Raw genomic sequence first — 23088 nt, 5'->3', positions numbered from 1 at the left:
AAACAGGTTTTTGAATTTTTTGCAGATGTATAATAGAAATACCTAAAAACCTTATTTACATAAGTATTCAGACCCTTTGCTATAAGACTCGAAATTGAGCTCAGCTGCATCCTGTTTCCATTGATCATCCTTGAGATGTTTCTACAACTTCAATGGAGTCCACCTGTGGTAAATTCAAATGATTGGACATCATTTGGAAAGGCACACACCTGTCTATATAAGGTCCCACAGTTGACAGTGCAATGTCAGAGCAAAAACCAAGCCATGAGGTCGAAGGAATTGTCCGTAGAGCTCCGAGACAGGATTGTGTCGAGGCACAGATCTGGGGAAGGGTACCAAAAAATGTCTGTAGCATTGAAGGTCCCCAAGAACACAGCGGCCTCCATTATTCTTAAATGGAAGAAGTTTGGAACCACAAAGACTCTTCCTAGAGCTGGCCGCTCGGCCAAACTGAGGAATCGGGGGAGAAGGGCCTTGGTCAGGGAGGTGACCAAGAACTCGATGGTCACTCTGACAGAGCTACTCTGTGGAGATGGGAGAACCTTCCAGAAGGGCAACCATCTCTGTACCACTCCACCGATCAGGCCTTTATGGTAGAATGGCCAGATGGAAGCCACTCCTCAGTAAAAGGCACGACAGCCCACTTGGAGTTTGCCAAAAGGCACCTAAAGGAATATCAGACCCTGAGAAACAAGATTCTCTGGTCTGATGAAACCAAGAATGAAACCTTTGGCCTGAATGCCAAGCGTCACATCTGGAGGAAACCTGGCACCACCCCTACAGTGAAGCATGGTGGTGGCAACATCATGCTGTGGGGATGTTTTTAAGCGACAGGGACTGGGACACTAGTCAGGATAGAGGGAAAGATGAACAGAGCAAAGTACAGAGAGATCCTTGATGAAAACCTGCTCCAGAGCACTCAGAATTTCAGACTGGGGCGAAGGTTTACCTTCCAACAGGACAACAACCCTAAGCACACAACCAAGAAAATGGAGTGGCTTCGGGACAAGTCTCTGAATGTCTGGCCCAGCTTGAGCCCGGACTTGAACCCATTCGAACATCTCTGGAGAGACCTGAAAATAGCTGTGCAGCAACACTCCCCATCCTACATGACAGAGCTTGAGAGGATCTGCAAAGAAGAATGGGAGAAACTCCCCAAATACAAGTGTCTGAATACTATCCGAATGCACTGTATTTCTCAGCCTAGTGTCCCCACTTGCGCCAGCAAATAGCTAGCATTTCGCGTAGCGCTGACTGGTAAGACGCTTCAGGAGGGCGGTCACGTGCGCTATCAAGGCAGAGGTCCCGAGTTCGCGCCAAGTATTGGCTGAATCGGGAGGAAGAGGCACACAAACAGGAGTCAAAATGGGAGAGTGTCTTTATCCTCAGGCTACAGGAGGATTACATGAAAAGTACAGTATAATACTGCTACATAATCTATAGTATAATAATTTATAATTATGCGACAATAAGCTTATAGTACATTGATTGATCTAAGAATATCTAATAAATAGCTTGTAGTAGAGGAAAATGCCTGTGTCATGGAATTCAGTGGTACACATGAGGAACCAAGAGAAATCCAGCTGTATTAAGTAACTTCATCCATCCTCTTACTCACCATCTCTCTCACTCTAATTCAGTGCCTGTCTGCCTTTCTTTAATCCTTTCTGTCTCTCTTTCTTGCTTTGTGTCTCTCTCTCTCTCTCTCTCTCTCTCTCTCTCTCACACACACACTTCAAATCAATGGGGCTTTATTGGCATGGGAAACATTTTGTTAGTTTTTTCACATTGTTTGTAACTCATTTTGTATGTAATGTTGTTGCTACCATCTCTTATGACCTAAAAGAGCTTCTGGACATCAGAACAGCGATTACTCACCTTGAACTGGACAAAGATTTTTTCTTTAATGAGTCTGACGCGAAGGATATACTGCTTTGTCAAGACAAGGCCCAAATCTCTGTCATCAGCGTGAAGAAAAGACGGAGAAAAAGGGGGGAGGAGGGCGGGATGCCTTGTAAGAATTCACTGACGCGAAGGTAAACCACCACTACACTCCGTATTATTGGCCAACGTGTAATCATTGGAAAACAAACTGGACAATCTACGATTAAGACATTCCTACCAACGGGACACTAAAAACTTTCACAGAGATTTGGCTGAACGACGACACGGATAATATAGAGCTGGCTTCTCCGTGTTTCGGTAGGAAAGAGCAGCTACATCTGGTAAGACAAGGGTCGGGGGTGTGTGTCTATTTGTAAATAACTACTGGTGCGTGATGTCTAATATTAAAGAAGTCTCAAGGTATTGCTCACCTGAGGTAGAATACCTCATGATAAGCTGTAGACCACACTATCTACCAAATCAAATGACATTTTATTGGTCACATACACATGGTTAGCAGACGTTATTGTGAGTGTAGCGAAATGCTTATGCTTCTAGATCCGACAGTGCAGCAGTATCTAACAGGTAATATCTAACAATTCCACAACAAAACATAATACACACAATCTAGCAAAGGAATGGGATGAGAATAAATAAGTATAAAATATATGGATGAGCAGTGACTGAGCGGCTAAGATGCAATAGATAGTAAAGGATAGATAGTGAAGGATACAGTATACAGTATATACGTACATATGAGATGAGTAGAGATATGTAAACATTGTTAAAGTGGCATTATTAAAGTGACTAGTGTCCAATTTATTAAAGTGGCCAATAATATCAAGTCTGTAGGTAGGCAGCTTCCTCTCTGTGCTAGTGGTGACTGTTTAACAATCTGATGGCCTTGAGATTGAAAAACAGCTTCAATCGCTCTGTCCCAGCTTTGATGTACCTGTACTGACCTTGCCATCTGTATGGAAGCGGGGTGAACAGGCAGTGGCTTGGGTGGTTATTGTCCTTGATGATATTTTTTGTCTTTCTGTGACATCGCTGTTGCGCCATCTTCACCACACTGTCTGAGTGGGTGGAGCATTTCACTTTGTCGGTGATTTGTACACCGAGGAATTTAAAACGTTCCACCTTCTCCACTGCTGTCCCGTCGATGTGGATAGGGGGGTGCTCCCTCTGCTGTTTCCTGAAGTCCACGATCATCTCTTTTGTTTTGCTAACATTGAGTGAGAGGTTGTTTTCCTGACACCACACTCCGAGGGCCCTCACCTCCTCCCTGTAGGCTGTCTCATCATGGTTGGTAATCAAGCCTAGCACTGTAGTGTTGTCTGCAAACTTGATGATTGAGTTGGAGGCATGCATGGCCATGCAGTGGGTGAACAGAGAGTACAGGAGGGGGCTGAGCACGCCTAATTGTGGGGACCCAGTGTTGAGGATCAGCGAAGTGGTTGTTTCCTACTCTCAACACCTGGGGGCGGCCTGTCAGGAAGTCCAGGACCCAGTTGCACAGGGCGGGGTCAAGACCCAGGGTCTCAAGCTTGATGATGAGTTTGGATGGTACTATGGTGTTTAATGCTGAGCTGTAGTCAATGAACAGCATTCTTACATAGATATTCCTCTTGTCCAGATGGGATAGGGCAGTGTGCAGGGTGATGGCGATTGCATCGTCTGTGGACCTATTGGCGCGGTAAGCAAAGTGGAGTGGGTCTAGGGTAACAGGTAGGGTGGAGGTGATATGATCCTTGACTTGTCTCTCAAAGCACTTCATGATGACAGAAGTGAGTGCTAAGGGGCGATAGTCATTTAGTTCAGTTACCTTAGCTTTCCTGGGAACAGGAACAATGGTGGCCATCTTGAAGCATGTGGGGACAGCAGATTGGGATAGGGATTGATTGAATATGTCCGTAAACACACCAGCCAACTGGTCTGTGCATGCTCTGAGGACGCAGCTAAAGATGCCGTCTGGGCCGGCAGCCTTGCAAGGGTTAACTCGTTTAAATGTTTTACTCACGTTGGCCACGGAGAAGGAGAGCCCACAGTCTTTGGTAGCGGGTCGTGTCGGTGGCACTATATTGTCCTCAAAGCGCGCAAAGAAGTTGTTTAATTTGTCTGGGAGCAAGACGTTGATGAATGGTTTTCTTTTTGTAATCCGTGATTGTCAGTAGACCCTGCCGCATACGTCTCGTGTTTGAGCCACTGAACTGCAACTCCACTTTGTCTCTATACTGACACTTGCTTGTTTGATTGCCTTATGGAGGGAATAACTACACTGTTTGTATTCGGTCATGTTTCCAGTCGCATTGCCATGATTGGTGGTACGTGCTTTCATTATTGCGCAAATGCTGCCATCAGTCCACGGTTTCTGGTTAGGGAAGGTTTTAATAGTCACAGTGGGTACAACATCTCCAATACACATCCTTATAAACTCGCTCACCGAGTCAGCGTATACGTCAATGTTACTGTCTGAGGCTACCCGGAACACATCCCAGTCTACGTGATCGAAGCAATCTTGAAGTGTGGAATCCGATTGGTCAGAGCAGCGTTGGATAGACATAAGCACGGGCGCTTCCTGTGTTAGGTTCTGCCTATAGGAGGGGAGCAACAAAATGGACTCATGGTCAGATTTTCCAAAAGGAGAGTGGGGGAGGGCTTTGTATGCAACGCGGAAGTTAGAGTAGCAGTGGTCGAGTGTGTTATTCGCTCATGTACTGCAATCGATACGCTGACAGAATTTACTGTAGGTAGCCTTGGTCTCAGATTAAAATTCCAGCTACAATAACTGCAGCCTCAGGAAATATGGTTTCCAGTTTGCATAAAGTCAAGCGAAGTTCCTTGAGTACCGTCTTGGTATCCGCTTGCGAGGGGATATACACGGCTGTGACGATAACCAAGGAGAGTTCTCTTGGGAGATAATAAGGTCGGCATTTGATTGTGAGGAATTCTAGGTCAGGTGAACAAAAGGACTTGAGTTCTTGTATGTTGTTACCATTACAACATGAGTCGTTAATCTTGAAACATACACCCCCGCCCTTCTTCTTACCCGAGAGATGTTTGTTCCTGTCGGCACGATGCACTGAAAATCTGGTTGGCTGTATGGACTCAGACAGGATGTCCCCAGCTAGCCATGTCTCCGTGAAGAGACTTCTCATCTATATTATTCGTAGCTGTCTATTTACCACCACAAACTGAGGCTGGCACTAAGACCACACTCAATGAGCTGTATAAGGCCATAAGCAAACAAGAAAATGCTCATCCAGAAGCGGCACTCCTAGTGGCTGGGGCCGAACAGGCCCCATTAACATCTACGGGACTGAAGTGGAGCGGGTCGAGAGTTTCAAGTTCCTTGGAGTCCACATCACCAACAAACTATCATGGTCCAAATACACCAAGACAGTTGTGAAGAGGGCACGACAACACATTTTCCCCCTCAGGAGACTGAAAAGATTTGGCATGGGTCCCCAGATCCTCAAAAAGTTCTACAGCTGCACCATGGAGAGCATCCTGACCGGATGCATCACCATCTGGTATGGCAACTGCTCAGCATCTGATCACAAGGCGCTGTAGAGGGTAGTGAGTACGGCCCAGTACATCACTTGGTTCCTGACATCCAGGATTTATATACTAGGCGGTGTCAGGGGAAGGCCAAAAATTGTCAAAGACTCCAGTCACCCAAGTTATAGATTGTTCTCTCTGCTACCGCACGGCAAGCGGTACCGGAGCGCCAAGTCTAGGACCAAAAGGCTCCTTAACCTCTTGACGGTCGCCTAGGATAGGGGGCGCCACAGCGCATTTTGAAAAAAATGTGTGCCCATTTTAAACGGCCTACTACTCAAACTCAGAAGCTAGGATATGCATATAATTAATACTTGTGGATAGAAAACACCCTAAAGTTTCTAAAACTGTTTGAATGGTGTCTGTGAGTATAACAGAACTCATATGGCAGTCAAAACCCCGAGACAGATCGAAACAGGAAGTGGAATTCTGAATTGCGAACTCAACTTCATCACGTTGCCTATTAATCACACCGTGAGCTATGGTTCATTGAGCACTTCCTATTGCTTCCACTAGATGTCCCTAGTCTTTACAAAGTGGTTTGAGTCTCCTACTGTTAAAACTGAATGAATGAGACGCTGTGGAACGTGGTCACATGGAGAGGGCCATCACCATTATGACGCCGGCGCCCCTGGTTACCCTCCCCTTTCGAAACGTTTTGAAACACAATGCAATCGTCCCCCTCGAATCTTATTGGCTCTCTTGTTGAAAAACGCCCTGAAGATTTATGTTATACAACGTTTGACGTGCTTGAACGAACCTAAATGGGAAAAAAATGCATTTTCTCGAAATGGCTGTCCCGCGGCCAACGGAGCATTTTGGATCAGCCTTCAGACGCGCTAACAAGAACAAGCTCTTGGAACATAAAGGAGTAATTTTTTCAAACGAAAATACATTTGTTGTGGACCTGGGATTCCTGGAAGTGCTTTCTGATGAAGACAACCAAAGGTAAGGGATTATTGACAATAGTATACAAGACTAGATGTGATATGCGATTGTTCCAAGATGGCGCTGACCTGTAACGTTAGCCTATTTTTCAGAGTATCGCATCCCCTTTCATCGCAAAGTATGATTACCCAGTAAAGTTCATTTTAAATCTGGCATTACAGGTGCTTTCAAGAGATATTCATCTATAAATCTTAGAATAACAATATTACATTTTAAAAATGTTTTCGAATAGTAATTTAGTAAATTGTAGCTCTGTTTCATTGGATGCATTTGAGGGAAAATAGTTAGTCAACGTTACGCACCGATGTAAAATGCTGTTTTTATATATAAATATGAACTTTATCGAACAAAAGAATGCATGTATTGTGTAACATGATGTCCTAGGTGTGTCATCTGATGAAGATTGTCAAAGGTTAGTGCTGCATTTAGCTGTTTTTTGGTTATTTGTGATGCATGTGGTTGGTCGGAAAATGGCTATGTGGCTACTTTTACGATATACTCCTCTAACATAATCTAATGTTTTGCTTTTGCTGTAAAGCCTTTTTGAAATCGGACAACGTGGTTCGATTCAGGAGAGGTGTATCTATAAAACGATATAATTTGAAAAAAAAATGAAAAAAAAAATGATAATATTTTGTTATGATAATGGCGATATGATTTTTCGCTGGATGTCCGTCCCGAGGCCGCACAGGGGTTAAGAGCTTCTACCCCCAAGCCATAAGACTGATAAACAACTAATCAAATGGCCACCCCGACTATCTACATTGACTCTATTTCTTGAATTGCATTGTTGGTTAATGTCTTGTAAGTAGGGATGCACAATATATCAGTAAGCATATCGGAATCGGCCAAAATTAGCTAAAAATGCAACATCGGCATTGGCCCGATGTCTAGTTTAACGTCGTTGTGCAAAACCCATGTCAAAGCATATCTATATAAAGTAGGTAGATGACATATGACGCCACGAAAAATATAGCGATACACATGCAACACAGCATTCCTGTCAAGCCCTGACCTGAGAGAGCCTTTTTATGTCTCTATTTAGGTTTGGTCAGGGTGTGATTTGGGTGGGCATTCTATGTCCTTTTTTCTATGTTTTTGTATTTCTTTGTTTTGGCCTGGTATGGCTCTCAATCAGGGACAGCTGTACATCGTTGTCGCTGATTGGGAGCCATACTTAGGCAGCCTGTTTTCCTTTGGGGTTTTGTGGGTAGTTGTTTCCTGTCTTGTGTGTTCACCTGGCAGAACTGTTGGCTTTCATTTTCTTGTTTTATTTAAAGTGTTTCATTATAATAAATTATGACCACTTACCACGCTGCATCTTGGTCCCCTCTTTCAGATTATCATTACAATTCCAAACCTAGCCCACAATGTCTGCTGTGTGGATCTAGAATCAACAAGTCGAGCAGCCATTTGAAAGAGTAAGAACATTTCAGTGAGACAACTCAAAGGCGAAATCCATTAACTCTAAGATAATGGAATTCATTGCCCTTGACAATCAACCTTTCTCTGTCGAGGATGATATTGGCTTTCGCCGACTTGTCGAGCACCTGTACACACTACCCAGTAGGCGCTATTTTTCAGATGTTGCCCTACCGGAGTTACACAGCATTGTTGAAACTCAAATCCATGAGCGTCACTGCTATTAGCTTCATGACTGACATTTGGACCAGCAATGTCAGCCCCATGAGCATTATGAGTCTGACAACATAGTGGGTCGACGAGGATTTTGTACTGAGGAAAGGTGTATTGCATGCTCAAGAATGTACTGGTTCTCATACCGCTGCTGCCATTTCAATGGCATTTCAGAACATGTTTGAAACTTGGAAACATGAACACTCCTAGCTCCATTGAAGCAGCTGACTCGAGAAATAAGCTCAACTGCGTCTGCAGCAGACGTGATACCCTGTCATGGCATTGAAACACCTGCTCAACAAAAATGCCAACACAGACCGTCGGGTTAACTTGGAAAAGTACTCTACTACAGTTCTCTCTGAGCCTCGACTGTGTCGCCACCATGCTCCATGCTAGGTACAAGAACCGCTACTTCGATGCAGACAAGAAACAGGGTTTACGTGAAATGTTACAGACACAGCTGGACAAGATGGAAATGGACACAGTGACAGTGCGCACTGAGGAAGAGAGGCCACGGACAGACAGAGATGAAACTTCACTGATTGACATGTATGATGAAGTCCTGGTTGAGACTGAACAAATGAACAACGAAACAGCACAGCAAGTAAGTGAAAGAAATAGGTATTGATTATGTTTTACTGGTAAAGGGGACATACGTAAATGTCAACAAAATAACTTTTTGGTCAGTGTGTGTCACGTCCTGACCAGTAAAGGGGTCATTTTGTTATTGTAGTTGGTCAGGACGTGGCAGGGGTGTGTGTGTTTCGGGGTTTTTGGTTTATGTTCTATGTTTTCTATTTCTATGTGGGTTTTCTAGTTTGTCTATTTCTATGTTAGTTTTGGGAACGACCTCCAATTAGAAGCAGCTGGTTGTCGTTGCTTCTAATTGGAGGCCATATTTAAGTGGGGTTATTTTCTCTTGTGTTTGTTTCTTTGTATAGTCGTAGTACCTTACAGGACTGTCGTTCGGTATCTTCTTTTGTTTAGTGGTCACGATTAAATAAAAATATAAATATGGACACTTACCATGCTGCGTATTGGTCTGATATTTCTTACTCCTCATCTGAAGACGAAGCTTGTGACAGTGTGTGCGTTTCAACTATTTAACTGTACCAGAATGCTTAAAAGGCCGCACATTTTAGGTATTGTTTTTTTTTTTTTGGCAAGGAAAATATTGGATATTGGTATCGGCCAAAAATGTCATCGGTGCATCCCTACTTGTAAGTAATCATTTCACTATAAGGTCCTGTCGTATTTGGCGCATGTGACAAACTTTGATTTGATGTGTTTATATGGCCAAAGCAAGTGACATAAACAAACTAAAGTGGCAAGACACAACATCAACAAAAACACTATTAGAGATTAACAGTAAACATCTCACGTTTCAAAACGATAGACATTAAAAGTATTATACTATATTATCAGTCATGTACAGGGATTTAGTACAAATGGTAAGAAAAGTAGGGGAAGATAAATATACATATTGGTGGTATTTACAATGTTGATTGTGCTCCACTGGTTGCCCTCTTATGACTACAGGCCACAAATATTGCTGCAGGGATTGCACATTGAGGTATTTTGCCTAACAGATATGGTTTGATTCGTTTTCAATTTCGTTGTGAGTCTGTGGGAAATATGTATTCGTAATGTGGTCTTCCTGTACATTTGGCAGGAAGTGCAGCTCAGTCTTTCTCAGTCTCTCTCTCTCTCTCTCGCTTAGCCAGGCTGGGCTCCCTGTTCTCTCTCAGGCAGTTGTGCTAATGGTGATGCCTGGTTGCTCATCGCTCACTGCACAACACGACAGATCCACTCTGAATAATGGACAAGATGTGGCTAGTAAGTTCATATTCACCACCTCCTCCTTACCCCACTCTCTACTCACTCTACACTCTCTACTCTCTACTCAGTATACTCAATACTCTCTCTACACCTTCTACACTCTGGTCCCTCTCTACTCCCTACTCTCTCTACTCCCTCTACACTCTCTCTACTCCCTCTACACTCTCTCTACTCCCTCTGCTCTCAGAGGTCTTCATGGGTCCAACAGATCTGAGATTCTGAGGTCTGGGTCCTAAATTTGGACTTTTGTCTTGGATCAAGATCGGGTCTGATATAATTGCCACAAGTATCGGGTATGTGCAGTTCAAATTAATTTACTGATTGGACCTGTCCTCTGTTAATTTACTGTTTGTGTGATGAGAACTGCGCCAGCTTTTTATCTGTGTCAGCCAATTGCAACTCCATAAAACCATATAGCTTATGTCCAGCTGAAACTGGTTCCAGCTGCTCACCTCATTTGTGTCTGCTGCTGAGGAGAGGGAGTGAGAAAAAGGAGCCTTGGCCTAGACTAACGTTGATTGCGAAGATGTTATTTTTCATTTAAGTAAAACTGTCACACCCTGATCTGATTCACCTGGCTTTGTGATTGTCTCCACCCTCCTCCAGATGTTGCCCATCTTCCACATTATCCCCTGTGTATTTATACCTGTGTTCTCTGTTTGTCTGTTGCCAGTTTGTTTTGTTTCATCAAGCCTACCAGTGTTTTGACCTCTGTTCCTGTCTCTCGATTGTTCCTGTTTTCTAGTTAATCCGGTTTTGACCTTTTCTGCCTGCCCTGAGCCTGCCTGCCTGCCAAAAGTTAAAGAAAGACTATAGTTAAGCCGACAAGGCGACTGTCCTCAGGGACAAGTTTTAATATTATAGTGGACAAAGATGAGAAGAACGTTGGCGAGGCCAAATGCACTGTGTGCATGTCACAAAGTCTACCGAAGGTGGCTCCTCTCCCTGTTCGGGCAGCGCTCGGCGGTCGTTGTCGCCAGCCTACTAGCTGCCACCGATCCTCTTTTCCTTTTAGTTTGGTTTTGTGTTACACCTGTTTTGAGTTAGGTAATTAGTGGGGTATTTAGTCTTGCTGTTTAGGTTTTTGTGCGGGATTGTTCGTTTGTTGCTTTTCGTGGTGTTTATGTGGGGTGTTTTAGTTTTCTACAGTATTTTTGTAGAGGACGTGATTTCTGTTATGGGACTGCGCTCCAACCGCTTTAGGTGGACATTGTTATTTTTGTCTGGTACGGGTTTTCCTTGTTTATTTTTTCACATTTGGATTTTGTGTGGAATTAGGAAAATAAACACCCTACTCCGTATATGTGGTCTCCTGCGCCTGACTTCACCCCCATCACTCTAGTGAGCCGTGACAGTGCAACTCGTTATTCAGGTTTGATGCAGCATCAAGCAATCAATAGCTTACAGGAATCTGATGTTAATATAAACTCTGTACTCGTTACATGATACCCTAATATAAGACCTGGTAAAAGGTCTGTACATGATTCCTTAATATAAGACTTGTTAAAAGGTCTGTACATGTTACCCTATAAGACTTGGTAAAATATCTGTACATGATACCCTAAGAGTTACTTAAAGGAAAAGGGTGATATGGTTTTTAAAATAAGGTCTTAGGAACGGTTCAAGTCTTTGGATCTGACCAGTCACTATTGACTTTCAGGAGTTGGGATGCACTTTCTCAGCCTCTGGCTTCCTCCCACATGGCACCTTATTCACTATATAGTGCTAAATAAGGAATAGCCTGCCATTTGGGATGAAGCCCCTGATTCTAACCCTGATTCAAGGGGACATTGCCCTTATAGACCACTTGCTCTGCTGTTGATGGAAAAATGCCATGAGGGGAGAGACCGCCAAGACCGCCCGTCTGCCACGAAAGCAGCAGCAATTGCTTGGCCACTCAATCTTCCCCCTGCACAAATGTTAGGGGCCTGTATCTGTGGACTGCACTAACCCCTTGGAAGGCAGAGAGGCAGGAGATCAGGCTGGGAGCACCGTGATAAGTGATTATTTATACTTCCCTTTCCAGCCACTGTCCAGCAGCCATAAATTCACACACACACACCCGACTCACAGCTTGGTGTCAGGCCAGATGTCCGTCGGGTTTATGAGTGGGAATAAAGACAAACAGCTTTAATTTGTCATCTAAAGTATAACACGAGAAAGGCATAATTGGAATTTGTTGCCTGGACGTCTGCCGCACAATGCCTGTTGACAGCGCTGTAATTTGTAATTCCCCACTGCTCAGTTGGACAGGGACAAAACAAAGCAAAAGTGCCACTATTATTCCTTCTGTCTTTGTTAGTTATGTTTGCTCTGAACACTTCCCTGGAGCCAAACTCATCTAGATATTTAATTCTATTTCTCAACTTAACATCAGTTCCAATTTAGTGTGTCAGAGGGTAGCTTTCAGAGACAGTTCATTTCATCATTGCCCTACAGTTAGCGAAAAAAAAGCATACAATAAGGTTAATGAGTATTGAGAAAGCGTATTATGATACCTTAAACTTACACAATCAAGTTGGGGATAGGTCAGTATTGGATTGAGACGGTGACAGTCAGTGACAGAAACAGTCAGGGGCTCTACGTCCCCCTCCTAGGATGGAGGCACAAATGACCTTAAATGTAACAAGGAGTGACCAATCAGACAAGTCACATCTCAGCAGCACACACAGCCAACCATAACTACATGTCATTATCAGATAACAGCTATGAGTCAGACTACATATCAGTCCTCCAGAGATCTGTGTAGTCACAGCATGGAACATAACTCTCTAAGGCTTACAGCAATTTGAACCAAACCATCACATGTATTGCTCTGTTCCACTGAATGCATTACTCCATCCCACTAAATTATATGGTTTATTGACATTGCCGGGCCATGGTAAGGTTTGTTAGGTTAACAGAAGTGAATGTGAAAAAAAGCCAGGTCTAGGCTGGGAGCAGACACTGATACGCCTGCGGTCAGGCACAATCTCATTGTGTAGTATGGCCATAGACCCAAATCTGATTTGAGACTGAGGCAGACTTGCCTGTGGCCAGGGGAGAGGGAGAGGAGGCGAGGGAGAGAGAGAGGGAGAGAGAGAGGGAGAACATATTCCCTCCATGGTTATTCATATTATCAAGACCGAGTAAATGTTCACTTCATGCCAAAATCATTCACTCAGAGAGAGTCAAAGAGAGAGAGAGAGAGTGATAGGAAAAGAAAATAATAAGAAGGGAGAGATGTTAAAGGAGGGACAAGGTAAGTCCGGCACAGACATACATAGCATCAATGTTTTCAATTTCTCTCTTGTGTACTGACTGGGGACACGTGCTTACAGTAAGTGAAGAGTACTGAAGGTCTCTTGTGCATTAATGTTTAAAACTCAATTAAAAATGTAATTACACATCTTAGTGCTTGGCCAGCAGCCACTGGCATGGGCTAACTAAGTAATGCAAGAGTCAGAATGATGTGTGACGCTCTCTCTCAATCTCTCTGTCTCTTTGTCTCTCTCTCTCTCTCTCTCTCTCTCTCTCTCTCACACACACACACAAACATAGATACAGTATACCCACACTCAAACTCGCACACATGCACACAAACACACACACACACAAACTGACGTTCTGTGACTACCCCTTTTATAAAGATTATAAAAGAATCTTGTTGCCAGGTGACCATCTGTTGATGGGTTATTGTGTGTGTGTGGACGTGTTTATTCTTGTAAGCCCCCACAAGAATAGTAAACAAACAAAAATTTGACCAACTGGGAACATTTTGTTAGTCCCCACAAGGTCAAATGCTATTTCTAGGGGGTTTAGGGTTAAGGTTAGAATTAGTGTTATTCTAACCAAATTACATTAAGGGGTTAGGAGCTAATGTTAGTTTTAAGGTTAGGGTTAGGAGCTAGGGTTAGGTTTAGGGTTAGGTTTTTCGGTTAAGGTTAGGGTTAGGGTAAGAGTACGGGAAAGGGTTAGGTTTAGGGGTTAGGGAAAATAGGATTTTGAATGGGACTAAATTGTGTGTCCCCACAAGGTTAGCTGTACAATAGTGTGTGTGTGTGTGTGTGTGTGTGTGTGTGTGTGTGTGTGTGTGTGTGTGTGTGTGTGTGTGTGTGTGTGTGTGTGAGTTCGATGATCACACCATTAGCCAAGGAGAGTGGTACGTTCACAGGGACACAGGTGAAGTCAAGCAGAAGGGCTTGGGGCTTAAGGTGCTGGTGAGACTCAACTCAACATTTTTTTTTTACATTTTAGTCATTTGCCCACAGTGTACACAGTTTGCCAACTGAAACAAGGTTGGTAGGAGAAATGCATCAGCTGTATTAATGCTTTTAGTAGTTTTGTGGTTTTAATTTGTCCTTTTAAACTAATTAGGAATTGATAAACACTCCCACATATTGTGTAGATGCTGCCGTTTTTCCTGGCACACACATTACAAGTCTCCAGAGACTCCGAGGAGTGACATACATTTACAGTATGGCCAAACGGCTATCTGACCGAAAGTGCTGCAGCCAGGCATTACATCAAGACATTACGTCAATGGGTTGTTAACTACACAGTCAGCTTGCCTTCGATGGAAGTACTGGTGTAAAAAAAATCTAACCCTCATGATAGAGATTTCAATACTTCTAATATCAATAGCTTATAAGATATCAATAATGTCTAATTAGGTAAGGAATTTGACCAGCCTGAAGTTTCTCCATTGACTTATTAATTGAAGAGATGTGATTGAAGAATGGTCAATTGCCAATGTCAGAATAACTAAGACAGAACGGTATAAGATCAACCTACTTACAATCTTACAGTAGCACTACAACATAACCTCAAGTTAACCTGATAAACATTGATTTTGCATCTCCTTGATGCCTATGTGAACGAGTCATTACGCTGATACACTATACTCACTGATCTCATCTACTCCACAGCCTGTTTGTAAAGTACTGACAGCTCTCACTTTTACAGTAGCGTAGCTACTTCCTATAAAGCTTCAGCAGCTGACATCGACTCCTGCTCTAATTCTATTTCCGTGACAAGGCAAGAACAGCTATAGGTCGAACAAATAAGCAGTGTGTGCTAATTTGGGGTATTATCACAGTAAAATACTCTGAAATGTTTTACTGCAGCAAACTGTAAATTCTAAAGCATTGTGGGGAAATGATGTGGGCGGAGCAAAACATTGCTGTATTTCGAATGGTACTGTAATTCCAACATACAGAATACAGTACCGTACCATATCTTTGGCGCGCAAAAAACCTTTTGACCACTAGTGGGTGTATGGTATTGTTGTTTCTGGCCTTGTACGAAGCTATATATGTTGCATCGAGTTGGACCGCAGAGTGATGGAAAGTGCTCAGCATATGTGGGAACTCCTTCAAGTCTGTTGGAAAAGCATTCCAGGTGAATCTGGTTGAGGCATGCCTTGTACGAAACTATATATGTTGCATCGAGTTGGACCGCAGAGTGAAGGAAAGTGCTCAGCATATGTGGGAACTCCTTCAAGACTGTTGGAAAAGCATTCCAGGTGAATCTGGTTGAGAGAATGCCAAGAGTGTGCAAAGCTGTCATCAAGGCAAAGGGTGGCTACTTTGAAGAATCTCAAATATATAATATATTTTGATTTGTTTAACACTTTTTTGGTTACTACATTATTCCACATGTGTTATTTCATAGTGTTGATGTCTTCACTATTATTCTACAATGCAGAAAATAGTAAAAATAAAGAAAAACCTTGGAAAGAGTAGCTGTGTCCAAACTTTTGACTGGTACTGTATGTACTGTAACATAGTGTAATGTGTAAACACTTTACCTAACAGCCAACCTGCTTGCAACAATCTCTTGTAATTACAGGAAAATACTGTGAAATACAAACCCCTCCCCCTCAATGGATTTCATTTATCCATTAATTCATTCCAATTATGGTAGTATTTACTTTTTTATTACATTTTTACAGTATAATACAGCCAATTGTATGGTTTTGTACTGTGTGTCATTACACAGTACTTGCTTTGATACTGCATTTATATTACTGTACCTTAGGTGTACTCTAATATGAAATACAGAATTTTACTTCCCACCGAGCTGCCTGTAAGCTACTGTCAAATTCATGGTAACCCCTTTACAAGTGTATGCTCCTTTTCACATCATGAGAAGGGGTGGTGGAGGGAGAATCTTTCAAATACTTTTAATTAGCTTGAACCTGCCAAATGGGCTGGGGTTTGCACTTTCGGGCCTATGCCATTGTGCCAGGCAAATTTAATCAAGCACAGCTTAAGTATTTGAAAGATTTCAAATATAATTTGAACCCAGGTCTGCAAGCAAGGCAGTACTACTAACCCTTTAAATGTCATTAGCAGGAGGGGGCATTATGTTTGATCCCTCCAGTCCAGCTAAGAACCAGATGGGAGTGAGAGACACAGTTCTTTGCTCTGCTCCCCCAGGTCGCTTCTCCAGGTAATATTCAGTGTTCTGCTGTGTGTACTCAATGCCTATACCTACTGTATGTCTCTGTCTCTCCCTCTCCATCTCTGTACCTCTCAGCTTCTCTCTCTTTCTCTCTCCCCCTTCTCTCTCTCTCTGGGCAGCGTGAATGTCTGCAGTATTGAAGAAAGCTAGCTCCAGCTGAGCCCTCCTGACATGGCCTTAGAGGAAGAAGTAATGAACAGTGCTGGCTGAGCTCATCCATTCCAGTTTACACCTGATCACATCACTACTGGGGCTCATGGTTGGGATTACGTTGAGATAACACAGCAAAGGAATAGTGATTGTATTTCAGCAGGCCCGATAAGACCCTAATATAAATAAACCCATCATGACCGCACAGAAGCTATGACTGTTTTCTGATTGATTTGCTTAATTCTGATTAATTTAGTCAATAGTCACACACGTTTAATTACTCAGTTCTCTCTCTGTCTCTCTCTCTCCCTCTGTATCTCTCTCTCTCTCTCTCTCTCTTCCACTGCTATAACGTGGAGCAATTCTAGCAATAAAAATAAGTCATGATAAGCAAGTTAAAGGCATACTGTCCGCATGATTTTTAGAATGAAAGGTTACCTTGGCTGCGACAGACGAACTGGGCTTTTCCAGAAGGTCCCAGAGTTTCTTTCGTTTCTCAGCACAACACGTGTTGTCGAACTCTTCTCCCTCTCTGTCGTTCAAGGTGTCTTGCTCTCTTTTGAGCTCCTCATTCATCTGTTCTTTCTTTTGGTGGTACCTGGCCTGGCAGCAGGACTCCAGGTAGATCTCATCTATGCCCCAGTAGTCCAGCTCCTGACTAAACGACAGGGCGCACATCTCCTCCATCATGTGGAGCTTACCGGTCCGGTAGAAGTTCAAAATGGATGTGAACGCCCCTGGGTGCCGGTCAAAAAAGTACTCGTTCTCGTCCAAATTGTAGTCGTCACATACCTCCATGAGTGAGTCGTGGGTGTTGCAGTCTCGTAGTTTCCCTAACCGGGTGCGTGGTAACCTATCCAATGTTCGCCAGAGGACCTCATGTGGAAGACCCCCAACGTTGAGCCTTACCCGGCGGTAGCATGACTTGCTGTGGATTATGTCCGCCGGTTCCGGGGGTAGCGATGCGGTTGATCGCGAGCCATTCTTATTCAATCCCGTTGAGGATTTCTCCATTTTGAACTAACAAGAGTTCCACCGAGTTCCAATAGGCAAGATCCGGACGGGGAGAAGTTACAGTCTACATTTGTGCTTGCTTTCTTTCATCCTTGAATCTGGGGGAAGAAGGAGGGAAAAAAGAGAGGAGATTGAGAATAAGAAAAATGTCAATGACAAGATTTCAAAATAGAGCTGTTAGCCCAGGCAGTCACAGTGACCTATAGTCAGAACATTTCTCGAGCCATGCTACAGGCTTATCACCTAATCAAAAGAGTGAATAGAAAGATGATGGTAATACACTCAAACTGAGAGTGCTGTCCTGTCCACACACTCTTTCTGAATAGTGAGTGGGGACGTGGCAGCGGCTCAAGTGAGCGATGTCCACTCTGCACTGGTGCTGAAACGACAGCGTGCGCTGTTCACTCGACTGCGTGAAAGGAACCAGGGCCAGGGCGAGTTCACTTGGGGAAAATAAGCATGCTTCTAAATATTTAATGGTACACTGTTCACGTTGCTGTATACAGTTGTGGAAAAAATACCCAATTGTCATACTAGAGTAAAAGTAAAGATACCTTAATAGAAATTACTCAAATAAAAGTGAAAGTCACCCGGTAAGATACTACTTGTGTAAAAGTCTAAAAGTATTTGGTTTTAAATATACTTAAGTGTCAAAAGTAAAAGTATAAATCATTTCAAATTGCTTATATTAAGCAAACCAAATGACACAATGTTCTTGTTTTTCAGACATCATTTACAGATAGCCAGGGGCACACTCCAACACTCAGACATCATTTACAGATAGCCAGGGGCACACTCCAACACTCAGACATCATTTACAGATAGCCAGGGGCACACTCCAACACTCAGACATCATTTGAGAACTTGTTCTCAACTTGCCTACCTGGTTAAATAAAGGTGACATATATATATATATATATATATATTTTTTTTTTACAAATGAAGCATTTGTGTTCAGTGAGTCTGCCAGATCAGAGGCAGTAGGGATGACCAGGGATTGTTAAGTGTGTGAATTGAACCATTTTCCTGTCCTGCTAAGCATTCAAAATGTAACGAGTACTTTTGAGTGTCAGGGAAAATGTATGGAGTAAAACATACATTCTTTTCTTTAGGAATGTGGTGAAGTAAAAGTTGGAAAAAATATAAATAGTGAATTAATGTACAGATACCCCAAAAAATCGACTTAAGTACTTTAAAGTATTTTTACTTAAGTACTTTACACCCCTGGCTGTACAGACGGGTTAGTTGACAACGTCACGAAAATGATGCACACGATTCAATAGGGCAGAAGTCCATGTGTTGTGATTCTGGATGGCCAGATATCTAGCAACAATGACAAAAAGCTGCCATATAGGAAATTGTAGGTGGCTCTTTCAGCTAGTTTTATCTTGTTCTTGATACCATGTCTTGTTTTGACTGATGTTATGTTTATGCTAATATGGCTCAAATTCGCTAGCTATCTAACCATCAACTGTAATGATATATTTGAGAGACAAGTGCTCATTGTGCAAATGTATTTATGTTTCAATAAACATTGGAGACTAAGTATAGTTTACATGTTGTCAACAATCTAAGCCAACCCGTCTGTTTTTCCCCATCTGTTGCTGAACAACCAACCCGTCTATAACACCTACAAAAGCAGTTCATAAGTGATAGAGCCATGATACCCAAAACTCTGTAGTCACGCAAACCCATTTTTCCTTGAAGAAATAATAGGCTAGAGATGTTTGGGACTGAGGAGGCCATTTTTAACCATGCCGAAGAACTGAATACATATACTGTATAAGGTAAGCTTATGACACAACTGAAAGCTACTATGGCAGGCCTTTCCTAAATCTGGTGTTTTAATGGTGTCCCTCTACAACTCAGACAAGACGTTTTCTCTCACCGTTTATAACGACTTCCCAAATCAAATCAAACCATCACTTCCCACCCTCTCTTTCAGTAGCCTGCTCTGCTGTATATGGAATGCTTTGGCATGATCACAGATCCATACAGTACCAGGGGAAGGATCCACAATGTCTGTTGAATATGGATGTTGCGGCATGCTCTGTCCCTCCCTCACTAATGAACCATTTGCATGCATTTGTATTCAAATTATGGTTTCAAAATCAAAGCACCAATGTTCAACAACTGTACAGAACACATTAACATGCACAGTACATGCATGGATAGGATGTAGACCTATCCTTTCTGTCTTGAGGATACAAAAAATGTGGTAGACTACTGTATTTTCCATTCCAGACAATCAAGTCCTACATCAATACTGTTGTGTCAATGAAGTTACACAATGTATTTGCTCTCTGCAGTATGTACAGTGAGCTCCAAAAGTATTAGGACAGTGACACATTTATTGTTGTTTTGGCTCTGTAGTCCAGCACTTTGGTTTTTAAATAATACTGCTACCTTGATTACGGATAATCCTGATACAATGATTACGGATAATCCTGAAATAATTGTGAATAATGATGAGTGAGAAAGTTACAGAGCCATAAATATCAACCCCCTCCAAAGAATGCTAACCTCCCCTGTTTTTTAAATGGTGAGAGGTTGGCATGTCTTGGGGCTCTTTGTGCTTCTGTAACTTTCTCACTCATCATTATTCGCGATTCATTCAGGACTATCTGTAATCATGTTAGCATCGCATTCATTTAGAAGTGTTTAGAAACATATTAGATTCGTATTTACAATAAAAGTGACTCCAAAATGACACAATACAATATTTACCAATAATTTCAATTGGACACAAAACTATCTGAAACACAACCAAAACAAACAGCAAAGCATCCAACAAGTTTGTAGAGTCACAAGGTTGATGTACCACCACGTCGGAATTAGACATTCTCACGTCGGAATTAGACATTCTCACATCGGAATTAGAGGTTCATCCACGTTTCTCAAATGTCAAATTTCAAAGTTGTTCCAAGTGACAAATGTTGAAGTATTTAAGGTTAACATTAGGCATGAACTCAAAATGTTTAAGGTTAAGTACAGGCATCAACTCCAAATTGTTAAGGTTAGGCATTAACTCTGAATGGTTAAGGTAAGGGTTAAGTTTTTGGATAGGCATAAAACAAAAATATAAATAATTACTTTCTATCAAGGATTCAAACTTGCTACCTTTGGAATCAGAGGCTGGATTTGAACTTGCAACCTTTGGAATCAGAGGTTCCTTTGTGGCAGGTTTCCATGTCATCTCCCAAAGTCCTCAGTTGAATACTGACTTGTATCACGGGTGACTTGGCTATGATGTAATCATTGCATGCTAGGAATATGGGACCAAATACAAAACTTTTGACTACTTTAATACACATAGTGTAGCTGCCTTATGTCTCTCTTTATGTAGTGTTGTGTTGTCTCTCTTGTTGTGATGTGTGTTTTGTCCCATATTTATATTGTATTTATTTTGTATTTTTAATCCCAGGCCCCCACGGGGACTTTTGCCTTTTGGTAGGCCATCATTGTAAAAAATAATTTGTTCTTAACTGACTTGCCTAGTTAAATAAAGGTTAAATATAAATAAAATATCGTCTTATACCTGGCCTGTTTTTTCCAGGATGTCAATATTGTACATTCATCAACCATTGTTGAAAACCGAAATAACCAAATGTATCTGTAATTGTCTATTGATCTGGCTATGTGAGAGTTGTATAGGCTACACAACGTCCTAATGTGCATCTTCAAAAATACAGGATTTTAATGCTGTACCAATTCCCCTGCGATTTCCCCTGCACTGAAGGACAATTCCTCAATGTTGATTTGCATTTTGCGTTTTGCCCATTCAATAGGTGTTTGTTGCCCATTAATGTCATCCTTGGTGTAGCCTAACATGCTATTCATATATAGCAGGCCAATATTTCCGTATTAAAAATAATGACGTTACATTGATAACAATAGCAATATAACCATTTAGCAATACTTGTTTTATAAAGGAGAACAACAAATAGGACCTGTTATTTTAATATATGGAACAAGCCTCAGTCCCGCGTACCTTAACTTTAGGTTGGCTCATCAGACCGTAGCGAGAGACAGTGTTGAAAACATGAAATATCCGAGGGAAAAGGAGGAAACGGCATTAGGTTTATTAGCCTACTCTCGGCACGGTTTATGACCCATTCCGTTTCAAACGGCGTTACCTCCGTGGCACTCTGGATCTCCTCCGCCTTATGGTTAGATAAGAATCCTCCTATACACTGATTTAGTCCGCCTAGGATGACGCCCGCCTATTTTAATAGAGAAGATCAACAAGTATGTTGTGAATCCACACGGTTTTCCGCACCAGGGTCTTCCCCATCTCCTGTCTGGGAGTAGGGCGGCGCGACTGGTATGCTACTCTAGCGCAAAAGGTCGAAACGCGGCGCGGCAAGCAGCTTCACTGCCCAGCTTCACGTTGATGCGTTTAACCCTTACGTAACAGAACCAAGGAGCTGCAATCGTATTCGTCACAATATAACATGTTGTTTGGCACAAAAATGCCACCACAGGCTGGTGGAAACGAGCAATCAATGATTCCAAGGCAAGAGATTATGTGGTACACTATATTCAAGAATCGCTTTCCAATCCATACGAACACAACCAACCCTAGAGAGGGAGTATTAATACCCTCCCATTCATCCAGACAGATGTAGGCCTACTATTTGTTGAAATATTGCATTGAATTCTGTCCCCTGAATGTCGTCGTGCTTCAAAGCCTATTAGATGCAATGTGTTTAATTTTCCATGACTATGATGATGTGCACTTCATTCAAGGCATTTAGTCTTGAGAGACACAAGCAACACAAACAATGAATTTAGATATATTGGCCCTACATATGCAAGGCGTGTATTATTCAGAGATATACATGGGATATAGTTCTAATGTAAAAACAATATTTACAATATAAATACAAGCATGGAACTGATTTGGATAGAGTGCAGTCAGTTTCAGGAAGAGGATACGTGATGAAGTCATGTCATAGCCTGGTCCCACATCCTATGGTAATTGTGACTTTCTTAGTTAAGTAAAGGTGAAATTAAATAAATAAATAAAGTTAAGTAAAGGTTAAATCAAATAAATAAATAATAATGCCAAACATGGGTATACAGCACAAACAGATCTGGGACCAGGCTAGTCATGTCCTAGTTCTATTGCAGCAATTTGTATTAGTATTTATTATGGATCCCCATTAGCTGGTGCCAAGGCAGCAGCTACTCTTTCTGGGGTCCAGCAAAATTAAGGCAGTTTATACAATTTTAAAAACATTACAATACATTCACATATTTCACAACACACTGTGTGCCCTCAGGCCCCTACTCCACCACTACCACATATCTACAGTACTAAATCCATGTGTATGTGTGTGCATTAGTGCATATGTTATCGTGTGTGTGTGTGTGTGCATGTGTCTGTGCCTACAGCATGTTTGTGTTGCTTCACAGTCCCCACTGTTCCATAAGGTGTATTTTTAATCTGCTTTTTAAATCAAATTTTACTGCTTGCATCAGTAACTTGATGTGGAATAGAGTTCCATGTAGTCATGGCTCTATGTAGTACTGTGCGCCTCCCATAGTCTGTTCTGGACTTGGGGACTGTGAAGAGACCTCTTCTGGCATGTCTTGTGGGGTATGCATGTG

General features: G+C 42.2%; 1 protein-coding gene across 1 annotated transcript in view; it reads right to left on the bottom strand.

Annotated features, from left to right (window-relative positions):
- LOC106583532 (potassium voltage-gated channel subfamily B member 1) overlaps positions 1–21843 on the bottom strand; it is a 67940-nt gene extending 46097 nt beyond the window's left edge. Inside the window, exons 1-2 of the mRNA XM_014167832.2 lie at positions 21467–21843; positions 16900–17573 (exon numbers count right to left, since the gene is read on the bottom strand). Of these exons, the coding sequence (XP_014023307.1) occupies positions 16900–17475 (576 nt within the window). The 5' untranslated portion in view covers positions 17476–17573; positions 21467–21843. The remainder of the gene's footprint in view (positions 1–16899; positions 17574–21466) is intronic.
- Between the last annotated feature and the right edge of the window lie 1245 nt (positions 21844–23088).

This window comes from Salmo salar, chromosome ssa22 (genome assembly GCF_905237065.1).
Source record: "Salmo salar chromosome ssa22, Ssal_v3.1, whole genome shotgun sequence".
NCBI lineage: Eukaryota > Metazoa > Chordata > Actinopteri > Salmoniformes > Salmonidae > Salmo > Salmo salar.
The sequence above is the reverse complement of the archived record's forward strand: the minus strand, read 5'-3'. Positions and strand labels throughout refer to the sequence as shown.